Raw genomic sequence first — 17,720 nt, 5'->3', positions numbered from 1 at the left:
TATATTTTGGTGTCTTCAAAGTTAGTTAGTATAGTATGCTCCTCTTTTATATAATAGAATATATATATATATATGAGTTTTGCTATCCTGCCCACCCACTGTGCCCACCATGAGGTGACATTCAACTATTGGACGCACAATTCATCATATCCAATAGTTGAGTGTCACCTCATGGTGGACACATTAGATGGGCACGGTGGGTGGGCAGGATAGCAAAATTGATATATATATATATATATATATATATATATATATTAATTTTCTTTTATAAAAAATATTGATTGGAGATTTTCAATCTGGATATATGGGGTTCACGGATGAGTGGAAACCAAACTGGATCCGTTAAATCAGAGTGGGCCTGAGTGGACAGCCCACGTGTGTGTGGATTTGTTTTTCAAACATCGATTTCTGCGCAGTAAAGGGCAGCTGTGCTATGGGTACCTAACCCTAAGCATTCATTTCTTCATTGACCAATTTCTTGAGTTTGATTCAAATTAATCATAACTCATTATCCACAACTATTATTATATTTTGAAAGATCAATACAAACTTCTTGTATAAAAAAGGGAAATTTGGGTAATCAACTTGGTTAAAAATCTTTTTTGAATTATAATGGACTTATATTCACCAAATTTCGCACATAATAATTTGGTAATTGGACAAAAGGGAAGAATTAACATAATTGGCTAATCACATTCTTTTAACCTTGGGAAAATAACTCGTAGCTGTCAGTCTACCATCTTCAAGCCCTTCCAAAATTTTGACATTTTCTTGACTGCTTTTTTAACTTTTTTTTTTGGGATGTTTGCAAGTACATCAAAAATTTCAATTTTAGTTTTATGATTTGGCTTGTTTTTTTTTATTTTTGCACCGTAAGAAACATTAGGTATCTTTAGCAGTTTTAGGAGGGCAAAAAGCCAAAACAAAAAAAAATCTAGATGAAAATAAAACTTAAATCCAAAATATATCGAACTGCGCGAGACTATTAATTAGCAATAACTCATGATCATCCACTTATTGATTCATACTTAATCATTATATTACTAACTACGTGTTTAATGTTTTTATAATTCCATCAGTCTTTTTCATCCGAGTTGATTGAAGGCAACAACATTGTCATACAAAAAATCAATTTGCTCTGATACTTGAATTAATTGATTGATTGACAGCATCAATATATTTAAATAGTCCCGTGGAAGATATTGATTGCGAGTTACGCCCTCCTAATTTCGAGACAGGGAGTATTTTTTATTTATTTATAAATAAAACATATTTTCAAATAATATTTTTTTAAAAAATAGGATTATTAATTGGAACAAATAACCAAAATCATATTCTAAATTTGTCTATTTCATATTTTGCTCTTTCAATATTTAAATTTGAGTTTTGATCTTATAAATTAAATTATGTTTTTGACTTTTAGTTTTTCTTTTTGGTTTTTTTTTTAAGTTTTTTTTTTAGTTTTTGTCAATAGTGATCTTCTAAATTTGCCTATTTCAAGATGACGCAAGGTCACAAAATATTGAAGTGTTACCTGAAATGTTAACATGATACCAAAATGTACCTACATGATTGGCTCCATCAACACTCCTTTAATTTTTTTCATTTTTTAAAATAACAAAATATAACTTACCAGTCTAAAGCCCAAATTTAGATACTTACAAATCAAATACGAAATAAGAAAATATTTTAATTTTTGATTTTCATAAACATATCAAAATATATAAAACACAGTTTTCCCCAACTTTCACATTACTTGTATATATATGTACCAATCATATTAATTTTAAATTTCATGAATTTTGAAATTAAAGTGGAGTATTATTTACACTCCAAAAAGTGTTAATAACACTGGTATTTCATAAAATTAATTAATTGCTAGACAAATTTACCTTTCTAAATACTTTTTTTTATTTTATAAAATCTTGATTTATCTTTAAATCTTTAAAAAATCTAAATATAAAACTTTTGTACATCAACTGCTAAAAATTTTATTTACAAAAAACAACTAAATATTTAATATTTTTAAAAATTGCTATATTTTTTAGTTTTATTATATATAATCAAAATATAAAATAACAAAATTTTTGTCTCGAGGTACATAAAATTTTGGTAACTTCTTTTTTTTTTTTTGACAAAATATATAAAAAATATCGAGATGTGTAAAATTTTGATGTTACAAAACTTTAATAATCTTACGCAATAATAAAATATATATTTATATTATATGATTTACAAACTTAAAATAATGTTTTTTTTCTAAAAAATTATAAATTTTATAATTTTTAATTAAATTTTATTTTTAACATGTTTAAATATATTCTATGTCAGTTGTTTTATAACTAAACAAAAAATATATATATATATATATATAGAGTTATGCTATGCTGCCCACCTTCATGCCCACATATGAGGTGACAATCATCCAATGGATGAGATGAATCATATACAAATGGTTCATCCAATGGATGAATGTCACCTCATAAGTGGGCATGGTGGTGGGCACGAAAAGTAGGCAGCATAACAAAACTGTATATATATATATATATCCATGTTTGAAACAAAATTTTTTTTAAAAGCGAAACACCTTTTTAAAATTTATTATTGTTGAGAATTAAGTTTTGGTGTTTGTATGAGCTAAACTGACATCACAAAAGGAGCTAATTAAATTGAAGAGCTAAACTGCTTCAAACTAACTCTAAATAAAGGCACGACTTTATAAAGAAAAAATGCCAAACCGAATCTTCAAGTAAAAGAGCGACTTTATTAAGAAAAGCACTAAACTATTTTTACCAAGAAAAACACGACTTTAAGATAGATAAACTGATTCCTTCGAAGATAAGAGCTAGCTAAACTGAACCTTCGCATGAGATACCCGATTGATATCATGAAGAAATATATTAAACTTAGCTACCAAATTGATATTGTGAAAACAAGTACCAAAGAAGTAGACCGATCGAGTGAAACGCCTTACATACTACATTAGTCTACCATCGCGACTTGGATTGAATAAAGTTTTATGTACTCTGACACCCCTGCAACATAACGCTGCGATACCAGAAGATGTTGGGTACATAGAATGTCGGTGAAAATGACGAAGCAACGAGAATAATTTAAATCTTATCAGAGACATTTCAAAATTTTGACCGTTGGATTCCAAAGCCTATAAATAAGCATCTTGATCATCGGAGGAACAACTTTTGCTCCTGCGAACATTTGAACATTTAAGCCTTCAAGTCTGTCAAGCAATCTGATCAAGAAACTCGAAGCACAACACTTAAACAATTATTCTGATCATTCAAGGATCATTTTTGTGCAAGTTCAAATCGATTTTGTAACACTTGTATCTTGTCAGTCTAGGACTGAAATTGAGTTGTAACTAGGATTTTTGAGATAGGCTGTTGTGTTTAAGTCCTAGTTTTGGAGTCTTGGAGTGGAGTTTTGCAATTGTGTTGTAAAATTCAAATTCTTCTAGTGATATACTTTCAAGGTGGAAGAAGGGGTGACGTAGGAGTAATTGAAATCTTCGAACATCCATAAGCATCTCACTGTGTCTTTTATCAGTCTACCTACATACTATCAGTCTTGCATACACATTTAGACTAAGAGTTTATAATCTGTTTCTTGACATATTTTCGCACATTTATTATATTCTTTGTTAACTTGAATTAGACATCAAGATAAATTTGGAGTTCAATCACCAAACTGATTGAATTCACAATCAGCTCATTTGAAAAATTTTGAAAGTGTATTCAACCCCTCTCCCTTTACACTCTCAACCGATCCTAACAATTATTTACTGCAAAAAATGTAATTCCAACAATCAAAATAAGAAAATTAAATATTTAAAATAATTGTAACACAATATTTATTTTAAAATATTATATATTCGACATATTTCAAATTTTTTTAAAAATAAAAAAAAAATGTTTAATATACTAAGTGATTTAGATCAAATCAAAATGAAACAAACAAAATACAAATTTAAATTTTTTCTAAAAAATAAATTAAAATTTATGTGACATATCGAAATTTATCGTGTATTTTAAATTATATTAGTTAAATAATGAGGTTATTAGATAAAAAATATATGATTAAATATTATAATATAATTATCATAGTAGTTAATGTAAAAAAGAATGGATGGTAAGTTTTGAAAATAAACTAAATATTAGGAAGGGTAATGTTGACAAATTAATAGGTAAAATGGTAAGTTGGAGTGTGATTAATAAATTATGAAATGCAACTAACACTCTTCGAAATTAAATATATATGTGTTAGTACATCATATATATGTCTTCAAAAAAGGGATTCAACTATATCCATTTGTAAATTTTCTTTTTGGGCAAGTATCCATTTTTAGTTATTAAAATACATAGGGAGGGACCTTATAATTATCCACAAAACCAATATATATATATATATATATATATACAATTTTGCTATCCTGCCCACTCACCGTGCCCACCTAATGTGCCCACCATGAGGTGGCACTCAACTATTGGATGTGATGAATTGTGCGTCCAATAGTTGAGTGTCACCTCATGGTAGGCACATTAGGTGGGCACGGTGGATGAGCAGGATAGCAAAACTCTATATATATATATATATAATTTTTCATCTTTTTAATAAAAACAAACTTTTACTGAATTTTTCAAAACTTCGAATGCATTATTTTATATATAAAAAATTAAATTATAGTTGTAATAAATATCAAAATATATTTCTTATTGCCTGATTGGATCTCGTTGGTGACAATACATGCAAAAAAGTCGAGAAAAATATTTTGGCAATGCGGAGATGCAAAAGGATAAGACTCTTTTGCCACAGCCAAACAGTAGTTTATATTGTTTAAATATGAAATTTTGATCCATATTCAATAATATAAAGTAGAATATAATTTTGTGTAAAAACAATGAAGACATATGCATATGTTCACACGCACACAGATAATATATACTTTTGCCTTTCAAATTTTGTCTTATGACATGATAATATATATAAAAAAGTCAATAATAATTAAATGAAATGAAATTAAACCTCGACAAAAATTCAAAATTATATAAAAATAAAAATATCCCCAATAATAAAATAAAAATAATAAGAAGCCTAAAAATTTGAATTACCTAAAAGGGACAAAAAAATTGCATGGAAGCCTAAAACTAGTTTACCTAGGTTGGGAAAAGACTGATCTTTCTTCCATTTTTTTTTGTCACTATGGGACTGATGGAAAGTGACAAAGGAGATGAAAGATTTTTGCTGAAAAGATGGGATGTTTGTCCCACGTGTGACTCCCACGCTTATCCCACCGCCGATTATGTTGAATCAAATTATTTGACTCTGTCCCATGTTTGCTTCACGCAACTCTCGCACTTCATTTTTTTATCATTATTTTTTATCCACATAAATATATATGTGTGTGGTTTAATTTGCAACAAAATAGGGAAAAAAATTCATATGATATTGTATTGTACTTGATTGGTTTTAGACCATAAAATTAATAATTAGTTGCGCAGTTTTGATCATGTCCTCCATCTCCATGTAATTAATTGGACAAATTAGAGCATATGATATTGTACAAATTAATATGAGATGATACAAGTTTAAACCTGGTTTGTTGGAAATACTTCAACTATCAAGTGATCATATCTAACTATCTTCTTACGTGGATTATGCTTTAAGTTAAATGCATGTTAGAAGATCAGTTAATGGTCACCTTTAAGCACCAAATTATCGTTACGATGCTTTGGACCCTATAATGGTTGATTATGGTTCAATGAGATCTTATCTCGATGGTTGTATGTTATTGGAACTCGAGACATACTGACTGTTTCTTATTAATGTTTTATTTTGTTTTTTTTTTTTAAAAAAAAGGAAAAAAAAAAAAAAAAACTACACACATAGTAGTTACATGCATATTATTTAGCTTGTGCTGAAAGAACGTAATGATGATACAGTATATATTTACGTAATATGCCACCACTCATATATGAGAATGGAGATTATAATGTTTGCTACGGATAAATAATATATAAATAATTAACGTATTGTAATAAAAAATAAATAAAAAATGATAGTTAATATAATATTTGATTTGATTGATAGATTATAGTTGATTTAATTTGATTGATTAAATTTTATATAAAAATGGTAATTTACCATTTTATCCTTTTAACAATAAATAAAATATAAATAGTATTATTTATTAGGGATAATATAGTAATTTAAATTCAATGATTTGATTGATGTAAGATAAATAATTAATGATTTGATTGATGTGAAATTATAATTAATAGATGGATAAATAATATGATGAGAAGAACGTAGGATTATACATGATAAATTTATACAGGGATTATTAATAATCCAACCAAACATAAAAGTATATTTGTCAAGGGATTCGTATTTTTTTTTAATTATATAATTTTGGTTTTGGTGATGAGCAGTTCATATTTTGTGCTGAAACTTGCATACATATATATATATATATATATGAGTTTTTCTATCCTGCCCACCCACCGTGCCCACATAATGTGCCCACCATGAGGTGACACCCAACTATTGGACGCACAATTCATCACATCCAATAGTTGAGTGACACCTCATGATGAACACATTAGGTGGGCACGGTGAGTGGGCAGAATAACAAAATTGTATATATATATATATATATATATATATATATTTTCATTTTTGATCATTTTAATTATGAATTATATTGCATTTTAAATTTGGTAACTACCACGTTTTTTATTTTATTTTATATTTATGATCCATATTTTGAACATATAAGGTCCATGTGTCTGGAAGATATATTGCTTAGCCTATGTTACGGACGTAGTTGTTGACATAGATTTTTGAAAAGAAATTTCCATACATGTGTTTATTTTTTTAGATTATTATGTAGTTAGCCTTCCAACAATGTCAATATCCATATCCATCACATAAACAATTTTTGGTCGAAAGATCATATCGATTCTGTGAATGAAATGACATGCATATATATATATATATATATATTCATTTTCGTTACTTGATCATATATATCAAAGTGAATGAAGTTGGAAATTGAATGAAATTCATCAACATGAGCAAATGAATCTGTATCCCACAAAATCGATCGAAAATATATTATGCTAATTAGCATGATGGGAATAGAATGTGTATATCATTCTTAATCCCATCGATACACATTCTATTCCCATCGCAGCAACATAAACGAAAACTTTCAAGAATGCGATTGACGCCTTAAATTATAAAAAAATAAATATTTTGTATTTTAAAAAATAGATAAATATATTTCGTACATATAAACATTTCATTTAAAAAAATACATTTTGCTTGGATTCGAACTGTTTACACAGCTCGCCTACTACACATATATATATATATATATATATATATATATATAATATACTACGCAACCCTCTCCATTCTGTCAATCGTGAATTGACCCACCCACCGCCAAATCAAACCATTATTTTATTTTATTCGCTAAAGTTATCAAACTTGGCCGTAACTCAAATCTTCAAATCAGATGTACAAACATATCTCTTTTGTACCCCGTAAACTGTGTCTCCGCACTCCATAAAGCTAATCGCCCAAAAAAAAAAAAGAAAAAAAAAAAGGAAAGATCATATATATGTTACTATAAACCGAAAGATAAATGAATATTTGCGGCGGCGACGGCGGGATCGGTGGTGGCGATGATCAAAGCAGTGGAGGTGGTGGTGGCGGCGGGCCTTGCGGTGCTTGCAAGTTTCTGAGGAGGAAATGCTTGAAGGGTTGCATTTTCGCTCCGTATTTCGACTCAGACCAAGGCACGGCCCACTTTGCGGCGGTTCACAGGGTGTTCGGTGCTAGCAACGCCTCGAAGTTGCTGCTCAGAATACCGCCGCACCGCCGGTTTGACGCGGTGATCACGCTTTGTTACGAGGCGCTGGCTAGGGTTAGGGACCCTGTTTATGGCTGTGTTGGCAATATCTTCTCTCTTCAACAGCAGGTACGTAGACACTGCCCCATGTGCTACATTCAACGACCCATTTTTTTTTTTCTTGCAAAATAACAAATTTGAGTTTGAGATTTGTAAATTTACAATGGGAAGAAAGAAATGTGACATGCACGTGAATTTATTAATTTACATGCGAAGCATTTAAAAGGGTTTTTCTCCAACTTATAAAATTAAGCTCTTATTATATATATATATATTTTCGAATATGCAAACGCATGCAGGTGGTTAATTTACAGGCGGAGTTGGCATACATCCAAGCTCGTATATCGACCCTACAACGTTCATCATTGCCGCTTCCCGCTCTTTCGTCCTCCGACTTCCAATCCTCGTCGGAACTCGTTCAAGCGTCACGGTTCGATATGTCTCGGCACGAAGAAATGTCGATGGAAATAGTTAGTTTCCGCGATCAAGAAGACGACTTCATCGACGATGGCTACGACGAACTACATTCGCTTGCTCGGGATTATGTTGCGAGACACTTTCCAGGCGTTAGATTTAGGCCTCCATGTTCGAAATGAATTTATTATATATGCATGACTTTGAATTGTAGTAGGAAAGAATTAATGCATCGTGCAGTACGCTTTTCCGATCATCTTGTCAAGCTAGCTAAGCTACTTACGTTTTGTGTGCATCTTGTATTCATCTATATATAATTTTCACTAGAAAAAAAAAATTAATTTGGCCTTGTGATTTCAGTTGCTTTAAGATTTAACGACGAACATAATAAAACTTTATATGATTATGAAAGATGTATTAATGTAACGAGGGTTTTTTTTTTAAATTTACATTAATATACAAAAAACTCAATAAATTTACTTTGGTAATTTTAATAATTTCTTACTTTTTTTGGAAAAATAAAAATAAAACCTCATTTTATAACGAGGTTTTTTTTTAAAAAATTTGTTACATTGGGCAGCATTTGTCGATTTTTTTTTTTTTAATGAAATGAGAATCAAAGCCGTTATTTTTCGGCGCGCGATGAGTCAATTGTGTTTGCCTTATAAAGCGAACAGTTGCGATGCATCAATCATCCTTCACTAATGGAAACAACTTGTGGTTCTCTTTTATCTGAGCTGCAGGTGATCTGATCAGACTATCTCTGTGTTTTCTCTTTGTTCTTTCTATATGTTGTGAATTCAAAAAGGTTTGGTATGGCGAATTGTAAAGTCTTCATACATAAAAGAATCGTTCTGTAGAATCAGAAAAAATGGGATGAGCCTGATAACAAAAGGGACCAAATGCTTTTTGAACTTGAACAAGAGTGTTTGGAGGCATATCGGAGGAAAGTGCATGGATCAGGCAAGTCATTGTCGAGCTCAGATGAATATAAGAAAAAGAGTTTTAGGAGTTCTGGGAATCATAGACGGTAACACGTTAACACGGTATGTGACGATGTTTCAATGATTCAAATGATGATCATTTTTCTCAAGTTTTTTTCCTAACCATACTTTTTTTTGACATTCTATTACGTTGTAATCCATAGTTTCTTGTTTTTTTTGCTTTTGTTAGGTTGGCCTTATGTCCATGATGTCACACAGTACTGTGACATAAAGCGCTTGAAAGAAGAAGAGCGTCAAAGGCAGACGGTAGTGTATACTTAACATATGACAGCAAATGCCATGTCTGTGTGGGCTTTCACCCCATGTATATGCTAAAACATGACATTTCCTATTTATTTTTGTCACGGTAGGATCAAAAGAATCTTCAGGGACAATTGGTAACAGAGCAAGAAGTGATTTTTGGTTGAAAACAGAGTCCATCAAAAAGCGTGATCAACAAGAATTCTAGACCCTCAACTGGAGGTGTGGCTGGTAAGAGGTTTTCCTTGGGAGAGGCGATGCTGCAAAATATGCTTGTGGAGAGTCGAAGAATAACCATTCAAAGCAGCAGGGTGCTCGAAGTCATCACCACTGTGGTCTTATGGTTCATTCTTCTGGTAAACACATGGTAAAACTTTTCGGTCTAAAATGTTCTACACCTGATACTGATCCGTTTATAATCGGAAGGATACGGAGCAGCAACAGTTACCCCTATCATTCTATATGGCTACTTATGTAGTTAGTATATCAGCTGACATATGGCTTGGATCGTTGTACAATTCAAACGATTTGAGCTGCATCTTTACTAGCTATGTCTTGTGTATAGCTGCTCTAAATGCTCCATCATACAAGGAACTATTTCTTATTATCATGATCTTATTTATATCACAGCTCAATATTTGTGTCTAATTTAAGTTTGAAACTCTCTATATATCATCTGCCATGAATTTTTGCCACAGGCAAGAAAAACATATCTAGTGGCCCTGTAAAACAGCAATCCAGCAACGCATCCAACACGCAGCACATACAAACGTCGCCTCTGAGGAAGCCCCTCTCTCCCCTCTCTTCATTTTCGTCGAACATCTCTTCTTTCAATTTTCAGGATCAGAATCTGAAAACTGTGGAGCTCCAGGACGCGCATTGTGTTTGCAAAACTCGGGCAGAAACTACCCCAAAAAAGATCCTATATTCCATGAATGAGAACCAAACTCCAAAGAAAATGTCAATTCCAATGCCAACAACTCCTCCAACGGTGTCTACGGCAATGCAAACCACTATGACCCCTTTTAGCCCGCCGGGTCGTGGTACTGAAGAAGTCGATTATTCAAGCTAGCTTCCAGGAGCTGGATTTATTGTCCCTGAATCACATTCTAACATTAATTAGCCATCAGTAAGGTTTTATGTGCATAGTTTGTGATGCCATTTGGTTCGTGGCTCTAGTGTTTCATGTGTATCACCCAAATCTTGAGGACTTCTCTCTTTTGGTACACGACTGTGATTGTATGTGAATCACATTCTAACATTCTGTATTGTAAGACATCCCATGTGACATGTGTCTCGATCACTAGTAACAATAAATTTATTATTTAGAATTAGAAATACTATTTTAGTTTTTGGTTGGATTTCGTGGGAATTTATAGGATTTTAGTTTTAAAAATAATAAATTTTTTTATAAAAATTATATTTATATTACTTATGAGTTATTTGCACCAAACACCCATGTGAAATATTGACAATGCACACTTTTTTCCTGTGAAATTTTAATAGGCATTTTCAACCCTGACAATTTATAACATTAGCACACTCGCCCCTTCAGATGAGTGATTGTTGCGCACGCGCCCCTCTTACGATTGGACAAACATTTTGATTTTTTTTTTGCACCAAATACCCCCGTGAAATATTAAAAATACATATTTGACCCCGAATATAATTTTTAAATTTATTCAACCCATAATATAAAATTTTTATATACAATTACAAATATTTAACAAACATTTTGTGTTTTATTAATTTTTATTTTTTTATTTTAAATGTATTATCATGAATTAATTATTTTTTTAAAAATATTATTACTTTATCTTGTTATCATTATTTTATTAAACTCACTTCGTATTTCCAACTTCTCCATTAAAATTTAAACATGCATGCATAAACAAAGCTTTAAATAATTTCAAGTATCAAAATATTGAACTAAACTGATAAGTTCAAACATATTTTTTTTTCGATTTAGGACTATATATTATTGAACCAAAATTTAAATTTTTCGAGAAGATATTGCACAATTTATAATAAATAATAAAAATAACATGATTATATAATTCTAAATCGATAAAGTAATATTCATGAACTTATCATTTTGGTTCAATATTTTGGTACTTTTAGATATTTAAATCCTTATTTATTAATATGTTTAATGGAGAAGTTGAAAACACGAAGTGATTTGATAAAATAATGATAACGAGATAAAGTAATAATATTTTTTAGAAACAAATTAATTAAGAATTATAAATAAAAAATAAAAAATAAATAAAATTAAAAATGTTTGAAAAATATTTTATAATTGGATCTTAATAAATATTGTGTATTTTTATTTAATGCAAATTATATAATGCATTTTAAAAAATTTAGATTTTGGTTAAAAATATATTGTCCTAAATTGAAAAGTAATATGCATGAACTTATTATTTTGGTACTTTTAGGTATTTAAATCTGGTTTACGAATGCATGTTTAATTGAGAAGTTGGAAACACGAAGTTAGTTTAATAAAATAATGATAGCAAGATAAAGTAATAATATTTTTAAAAAACAATTAATTAATCATAATAAATTTTAAATAAAAATAAAAATAAAAATTAATAAAACAAAAAGTGTTTGCTAAATATTTTATAATTGGATTTTAATAAAAAATTTGTATTATGGGTTGAATAGATTTAAAAATTATACTCTCAGGAGGTCAAATATGTATTTTTAATATTTCATAGGAGTATTTGGTGCAAAACAAATATCAAAATGTTTGTCCAGTAGCATGAAGGGCGAGTGCACAACAATCACTCATCTGAAGGGGCGAGTGTGATAATTTTATAAAAGGTCAGGGTTGAAGGTGCCTATTAAAATTTCACAAGGGAGAAGTGTGCATTTTTAATATTTCACAGGGGTATTTAGTGCAAATAGCCCGATTACTTCTCATAGATTTCAAGTCTTCTTTGCAAATTTTACAAAATATCATTCATCTAAAAATTTATATTATCAATTCACACTATTATACTTTAAATTTTTACCAAACACCAAAATAAATATCAATTCCATGGTTTTGAAATCCAATTCCAAATATCTAATTTCAAATCTCATTTCTTATGAATCCAAATACACCGTGACTCTCTCGTGATTACATGTAATAATAAATATAAAATAGTAAAAGATATTAATGGAGTTAGATAAGGATATATCGTGTATGATATGATAACGATGTAGTTCGTTAAGTTTTTTTTTTTTTTTTTTAAAGAAAAATAAAGAAAGAAACCAGGAAGTAGTAATCTGGAATCTGGATTATTATAATTTAGAGGCGTAAGGTACAGGTACATATAAATAAAATTTAATTAAATAGTTGACCTTCAAACGATGTACGTAAGCAATTTGACAAGTAGATGCTTTTGTGTCGCAAGCAAAGGTCCGTTTGGAGATTGGACAAACTTTAGTAAAGTGTTGATTAACTTGTTTACCATGTATTTTGATCATGCAAGTCAGATTATGTCATGTTTTTTTTGTATTTTTATTATGGAGTATTATATGATGTTTGATATGTTCTCGTGTTTATGTGTTATATCAATATTTTCTGATGTTATGTCAAACTCCAACGAAAATTAAAACTAAACTTTAAAACATATATAACTAGGGGCGGATTTAGTGTAGGACTCCCGAAATTTTTTGAAAACATTATTACTATATAGTATATTTTTTTAGTTTTTTATACATAATAGTCGGCCCCCTCAATTAGTTATATTTTCATTCGGCCTAGTGGTTATCTAGTTTTTCCTTCCAAACATTTGATTGATTGTTTCAGGTTCGATTCTTCATCATGTCATCTTTTCAATTTTTTTGCTCACCTTTTCTTTAAAACTCTCTGACCTTTTTTTTTAATTTTTTTGTTAGCACATTTTATTTTAAACTCTCTTACAATTTTTGTATTTTTATTTTATTATTTGAAAAGTTAGGATCTTTTATTTAAAACAATAAAAATGCAATAGATTTTTACATTTTTTATTTTACTCGGCTTCAAATATCTTGCTCGATTTTTCATGTATTTGAAATGATTTTAAGGTTTGAGATTTTGAGGCTTTTGTAGTTGATAATCCCATTAATTCTAAACCAAGATTAGTAAATCTCATTTTTTCTGAACCAAGATTGATGATGATCTCATTTTTTATTTTTGTTATCAGAAATTCACATCCACTAATGCCTACAAAATAAAAAAATTACAAATTACAGTAAAAGCTTAATTTATTAAATGATGATTACATGTTACGTTTTTTTTTATTTATTTTTCTAATATTTAGAAATGAAATATTTTTGTAAATTGCGATTGTGGCTCTCTCTTAACATATATTTACTTGTTGTAGATGGAAAAAACCAATTGTAAAATATTAAGAGGTTCCCTCAATGAATTTATAATAATTATTTCAGTCAGCATTCTACTGGGTTTATTTATTATTTTGGCAGGACTTGGATTCCTATCCAATTACACTGCAATCATTATTCTACCAGGATTTTATTTCCTACTATCTGCAATTCCATTGCATCACAGTTCTATTACAGTTACTCCATCACGGTATCTCCATATCTGAAGAGCTTTCGGAGGCGTTGATCCTCGTAATTTTCACAGTGGCAAACATTATACGTTGTCGCCAATATTTAGAAATGAAATATTTTTGTAAATTGTGATTGTGGCCCTCTCTTAACATATATTTACTTGTTGTAGATGGAAAAAACCAATTGTAAAATATTAAGAGGTTCCCTCAATGAATTTATAATAATTATTTCAGTCAGCATTCTACTGGGTTTATACAATTATTATTTTGGCAGGACTTGGATTCCTATCCAATTACACTGCAATCATTATTCTACCAGGATTTTAGTTCCTACTATCTGCAATTCCATTGCATCACAGTTCTATTACAGTTACTCCATCACGGTATCTCCATATCTGAAGAGCTTTCGGAGGCGTTGATCCTCGTAATTTTCACAGTGGCAAACATTATACGTTTTCGGCAAATAAATTTCTGAAAATATTAAATGAAATTTTGAAAATACTCAAACATCTACTATTTGCAAATAATTGCACCGCAATCTTACTACAGTTATTCCAAAACAATCCAGAGTTTCTCCTCTCGGTCGTCATCTCGACGCACATGACCCGCCCCAAGAGTGGGGAGTCTATGATGGGTTACGACCCAAATTTATTATCTCTACATGTCTACTGACAGACTACTTGTAACGACCCACTGTATCAAGACAAGTCTTTCCAGTATGTTTATGTCCTCACTCACACGCACCCTGGAAAACTTCTCATGCACCCATCCTAAAATTGCCCCAATTCATGCACGCTTAACTTTGAAGTTCTTATAGGATGAGCTCTCGAAAAAAAGATGCACCTTCTTGATATGAGTAGTACATATGAAATCTTTTAAGGCCTCCTCAACTATGCAGTCACATACCTATACAATCTCAGAATCTCCCTCATTCCGGCACGGGATCGATTCATTCATGTCTCCCTCCGCCTAGAAGCCTATCAGGAGCCGCTCATTGTCCGTGCAGTCTTTTGGCACCGGTGATCACTCACCGCCTCCTTAGCGCCCCACTCCCGGGATCGGATGACATCGTCGTTGCTTTCAAATAAAATTCAAAAACAACCAGGCTCTTAGTACATAATTTAACTAAAACCAGTCTATTTCATGAATAAATTTCATAATAAATATTTTGTACAACTCAAAATTCCCAAATAAGGAATAAACTTTGCGGAAACGTCTTATAACTTAAAAATCAGAATAATAGCGATAAAAGCTCAAAAATTATCTTCCTAAGCATCCCAATACATATCTTGTTCTCGTTCCTCTAAATCATCATCTTCATCATCTGGAAGGGGAGAAGTAAGAGGTGAGTGTTTTGGGAAATACTCATCAAGTGGGGACCGATCGATCATATCAAAAAATATATATATATTTATTTCAAAAACTCATGAATTAATTCGAACCATAAACATTTCATATCATGTCTCAACATAGCATAGCATGAACATCATCATAACATAATTGACATGACATAACATAATTTTGGCCAGACACTGAAACTTCTCTCATTAATCGTGGCTAACTGATCAGTCTCCTATATGTAATCCTTCTAAGGGGTGAGGTCATGGAACGATTATTATTACTCACCGCATCAGGGCCATAACATAACATGGTTCGGAAATTTCCTTTTCATTCTTAATTTAAGTCATAACAGTGTCAAAACATACTTCTAACAAAATCTGATCATGAAGAATATTAAATAGCAACATTCCAACAATTAACGTGAACAATCAAAATTTTAAAGCATACATAATATTTTAAAACATAAGCCCACTTACTGAATATATTTGTGCGAGAATCAAATACTTGAATGGATGAAGCTTTGGACCGAGAATTCAAAAGAAAAACTCGAAAACTCAGAATTGAGTTTCTCGAAAAAATAGACAGATTGTTCGAACTTTTCATTGAGCAATACTCTTCCCAATTCCTAGGTCAATTTCTCGAAAGATTGAAGGAAAAAGCTGACAAAATTTCAGAATACACTTTGTTGTTCTATTCCACGCGAGAGGAAAAGTGAGCAAATATTTTGACTTTAATGGGTTTCAAAATGGAGAGAAAAAATAAGAATAATTTTGTCTCTATTGTGTTGGATTGCTTCGAAATATGGAGAGAAAATTAGGGTTCTGAACGTGAATTTTCTGAGGGCTGAAGGGCGGTTCTTGTACTTAAATAAGATATTCAAATTCGGCCTTAATCTCGCATACTTGGAAAGGAAAATCTTCAGTTTTTTATTTCTTGATTTATTTGCCCAATATATATGCTGATTGTGTTCCAAGATTTCGGCCATCAGACTTTGGAAAAAGGCAAGATTATAATTTTCATGCTTGAGAGATCCTTCCATGATGGTGTATTCTTGGAGTCCAAGTTCCGAGTTTCACATTCCTCCCATCTTATTGAAAGTTTTGTCCTCGAAACTTGATTTGTCTTAATGTCTGATAACATATGGCTAAACTATTTCACCAATAATTTTCAAACTTACATCCCAAAAATCATAAAGTCCAAATGTCAAACTTAAATATCAAAATCAAAACTCAATCTAATTTCCAATTTGTTTCGGCACTTAGTGAAAACTATAGTTCTCATACGATTCCTTATAAATCCCAAAATCAATCTAATCTAAACCAAGAATTCACCGACAAAATCAATCTCAAATTTTATATTGCCTATGCAATATAAATATTAATCCCATGTGGTTCTTTAAGTCTTTCTTTTTCATTCTAAACCTTTTCTCCTATCAAGATCATATATTCTAAATTCTAATCTTCCATCAAGATCATGAACCTGGTTTCGCTCTGAAACCATTTCTGTCACGCCCCACTCTCGGGGTCGGGTGACATCGCCGTTTCTTTCAAATTAAATTCGAAAACAACCAAAATTTTAGTACAAAATTTAACTAAAACGAGTCTATTTCATGAATAAATTCTATAATAAATCTTTTGTACAACTCAAAATTCCCAAATAAAGGAATAAACTTTGCGAAAACGTCTTACAACTTAAAATCAGAATAATAACGATAAAAGCTCAAAAATTATCTTCCTCAGCATCCCAATACATATCTTGTTCTCGTTCCTCTAAATCATCATCTTCATCATCTGTAAGGGGAGAAGTAAGGGGTGAGTGTTTTGGAAAACACTTAGCAAGTGAGGGTCGATCGATCATACCAAAATATATACATTTATATATTTATTTCAAAAACTCATGAATTAATTCTAAGAATAAACATTTCATATCATGTCTCAACATAGCATAACATGAACATCATCATAACATAATTGACATGACATAACATAATTTTGGCCAGACACTGAAACTCCTCTCATTAATCGTGGCTAACTGATCAGTCCCCTATATGTAATTACTCTAAGGAGTGAGGTCATGAAACGGTTATTATTATCCATTGCATCAGAGCCATAACATAACATTGTTCAGAAATTTTCTTTCCACTCTTAATTTGAGTCATAACAGTGTCAAAACATACTTTTTAACAAAATCTCATCATTAAAAATATTAAATAACAACATTCCAACAATTAACATGAACGATCAA

General features: G+C 30.7%; 1 protein-coding gene across 1 annotated transcript; it reads left to right on the top strand.

Moving 5' to 3' along the window:
* Positions 1-7,666: 7,666 nt before the first annotated feature.
* On the top strand, positions 7,667-8,529 carry LOC140860487 (LOB domain-containing protein 19). The gene is made up of 2 exons (XM_073263498.1): positions 7,667-8,002; positions 8,233-8,529. Exons 1-2 carry the CDS (start codon positions 7,667-7,669, stop codon positions 8,527-8,529), a joined length of 633 nt encoding a protein of 210 aa, XP_073119599.1.
* Positions 8,530-17,720: the final 9,191 nt, after the last annotated feature.

This window comes from Henckelia pumila, chromosome 4, assembly GCF_033568475.1.
Source record: "Henckelia pumila isolate YLH828 chromosome 4, ASM3356847v2, whole genome shotgun sequence".
NCBI classification, from domain to species: Eukaryota; Viridiplantae; Streptophyta; class Magnoliopsida; order Lamiales; family Gesneriaceae; genus Henckelia; species Henckelia pumila.
This window is presented reverse-complemented; position numbering and strand designations above follow the sequence as displayed.

Coding starts and splice junctions, on each gene's coding strand:
- LOC140860487 (XM_073263498.1), top strand. CDS start 7,667: ATGAATATTTGCGGCGGCGACGGCGGGATCGGTGGTGGCGATGATCAA. Junction 8,003..8,232: donor TCTTCTCTCTTCAACAGCAG/GTACGTAGACAC, acceptor AAACGCATGCAG/GTGGTTAATTTACAGGCGGA.